The 2,604-nt window shown below is 39.7% G+C and overlaps 1 protein-coding gene across 1 annotated transcript; it reads left to right on the top strand.

Annotated features, from left to right (window-relative positions):
• The first annotated feature begins 531 nt into the window (after window positions 1–531).
• Window positions 532–1,348, top strand: LOC129489153 (large ribosomal subunit protein eL8-like). Its single transcript, XM_055291427.2, has one exon. It carries the CDS (start codon window positions 532–534, stop codon window positions 1,330–1,332), a length of 801 nt encoding a protein of 266 aa, XP_055147402.1. The 3' UTR covers window positions 1,333–1,348.
• The last annotated feature ends 1,256 nt before the right edge of the window (window positions 1,349–2,604 follow it).

The following is a 2,604-nucleotide window of genomic DNA, read 5'->3' on the forward strand; positions in this document are numbered from 1 at the left end:
AACCTTTGGTATAGTAATGCAGCAATCAGAGTTAACATTGCTAAAGGGTGTAAAATGCAAATTAATAAATGCTTCTTTGAAGAGTGAAAAACTTATTTATGAGAAAGATGTTTTCATAATTTGTAAAGTTAACAAAAGGCATACACAATAATAGTCAACATTACTATAAACACACGTGTAATACTTAGAACAATACCATCATGTAGATACCATTATCATAACTATTATATTCAAAGCAAAAATCCAGACTAAAAGGATGAATAACTTGCCATGGCTCCAGAACTATAAAACCTCAGCATCAAAACTAGGCAGTGTGGTGCCAAGGCTTGCACGCTTGGCCAAAGTTTAGTATCTCCTGTTACATCACCTTGGTTATGTTTAACTCTAAACGTATGTGAAAGTGCACGTGGTGATAAAATAGGGTCATTAAGAACTGATACAAGAAATAATTTATTTGAACTGTTTGAAAATGCATCTCAATTATCCAGTAGAAGATATCATACTGACTCTTTTCTCCTCCTGCCGCCCAAGATGCCGAAAGGAAAGAAGGCCAAGGTCAAGAAGGTGGCTCCGGCCGCTGCTGTCGTGAAGAAGCAGGAGGCTAAGAAAGTGGTGAATCCCCTGTTTGAGAAAAGGCCTAAGAATTTTGGCATTGGACAGGACATCCAGCCCAAAAGAGACCTCACCCGCTTTGTGAAATGGCCCTGCTGTATCAGGTTGCAGCGGCAGAGAGCCATCCTCTGTAAGCAGCTCAAAGTGCCTGCTGCGATTAACCAGTTCACCCAGGCCCTGGACCACCAAACAGCTACTCAGCTGCTTAAGCTGGCCCACAAGTACAGACCAGAGACAAAGCAAGAGAAGAAGCAGAGACTGTTGGCCGAGGCCGAGAAGAAAGCTGCTGGCAAAGGGGACGCCCCCACAAAGAGACCACCTGTCCTCCGAGCAGGAGTTAACACCGTCACCACATTGGTGCAGAACAAGAAAGCTCAGCTGGTGGAGATTGCACACGACGTGGATCCCATTGAGCTGGTTGTCTTCTTGCTTGCCCTGTGTCGTAGAATGGGGGTCCCTGACTGCATTATCAAGGGGAAGGCAAGACTGGGACGTCTAGTCCACAGGAAGACCTGCACCACTGTCGCCTTCACACAGGTGAACTCGGAAGACAAAGGCGCTTTGGCTAAGCTGGTGGAAGCTCTCAGGACCAATGACAACGACAGATACGATGAGATCCGCCGTCACTGGGGCGGCAACGTCCTGGGTCCTAAGTCTGTGGCTCGTATCGCCAAGCTCGAAAAGGCAAAGGCTAAAGAATTTGCCACTAAACTGGGTTAAATGTACGCTGTTGAGTTTTCTGTACATTAAAATACAAATTTTCCTTCAAAAAAAAAAAGATATCATACTGACTCAAGTTCAAGATATGACTGTCATTTAAGAAAGTTCATAGCATGTTCTGTTTAGTTTAAAAATAATTCAACTAACGAATTGTTACAATAAAAGTTTCGCTACTGAAGTGTAAAGTTCTCTACTATGTAAAAATTGCAGCCTAAAACTTAAAATAGCTGTTTAACTTTATTACAATAACATTATTCTCTCGGACTTTGTAAGCTTCCAGTCTCTGAAATACATTCCTTTATATTTTCAGACTCTGAAATATGTTCCTTTATGTGCACATTTTATTAGCAACTTCAATTTAGCTAAACCTCTGGTAAATATCCCAGTGTCATTGATTGACATCATGGAAAGAACAGTGGCTAATAGTGTAAACCTGTAACAACTTTCTTCATGATTACAGATTACAAAGTCGTACTGTGCTCTGAATCAGCCTTTCCATTCTGGTCACTGACCCATCCAATTAAGATTAATGATCAACGTGCAGGCACCCCCAGGGAGCAATTGCACCAGTTAAATATCACTCTTTTCATTTCCACCTTTTATCTTACAGTTGTTGGAAGTTCAATCACAACTTGGATTGAAATAGTTATTTCATTTTCCACTGGCTTACAAATTATGAAAAAAAATCACAGTAAATTAGAAGTTGTACCAAAGAAAACTTAAATAGATTATTTCCCAATTTTATTTTTCTTTATTTTTAATCATAGTAATATTTATCTAAGCTATTTTCTATTTTTCCAACTCAAGGAAGTAGATTTTTAAAAAGTTTTTCAGATGAAATAACCGGGTTAGTCTTCCTTAAATGTTTCAAATTAAAGACTGCAAAACTGCATTATCCTTCTTTTCTCTGTCCTCCCTAACCTCTCTCAGAAAATTTCTAGACTGGAAAAACTCCAGCCCCATACTAACCACAGTGGAAAATGGCAACGTACTAACTACATAAGAACTTTTTAAAGGAATTTGGCTTCCTTTTCTTTCCCCTCCTATGCTGTCTTCTTACCTAAGTTCTATCTATTTCCGAGTGACCACTTCCCCTCTTTGTAAAGAGGTGGTTCTTTACAATGCATTAGAATGACTTGACAGTCTGCTGAACACATAGACTGCTGAACCCCAACCTCAGAGTTTTTGATTTTATACATCTGGAATGGAAATTGAAATTTTTCATTTCTAACAAGTTCTCAAGTGATGCTGCCACTACTGGTCTGTGGACTT

This window comes from Symphalangus syndactylus, chromosome 9 (genome assembly GCF_028878055.3).
Source record: "Symphalangus syndactylus isolate Jambi chromosome 9, NHGRI_mSymSyn1-v2.1_pri, whole genome shotgun sequence".
NCBI lineage: Eukaryota > Metazoa > Chordata > Mammalia > Primates > Hylobatidae > Symphalangus > Symphalangus syndactylus.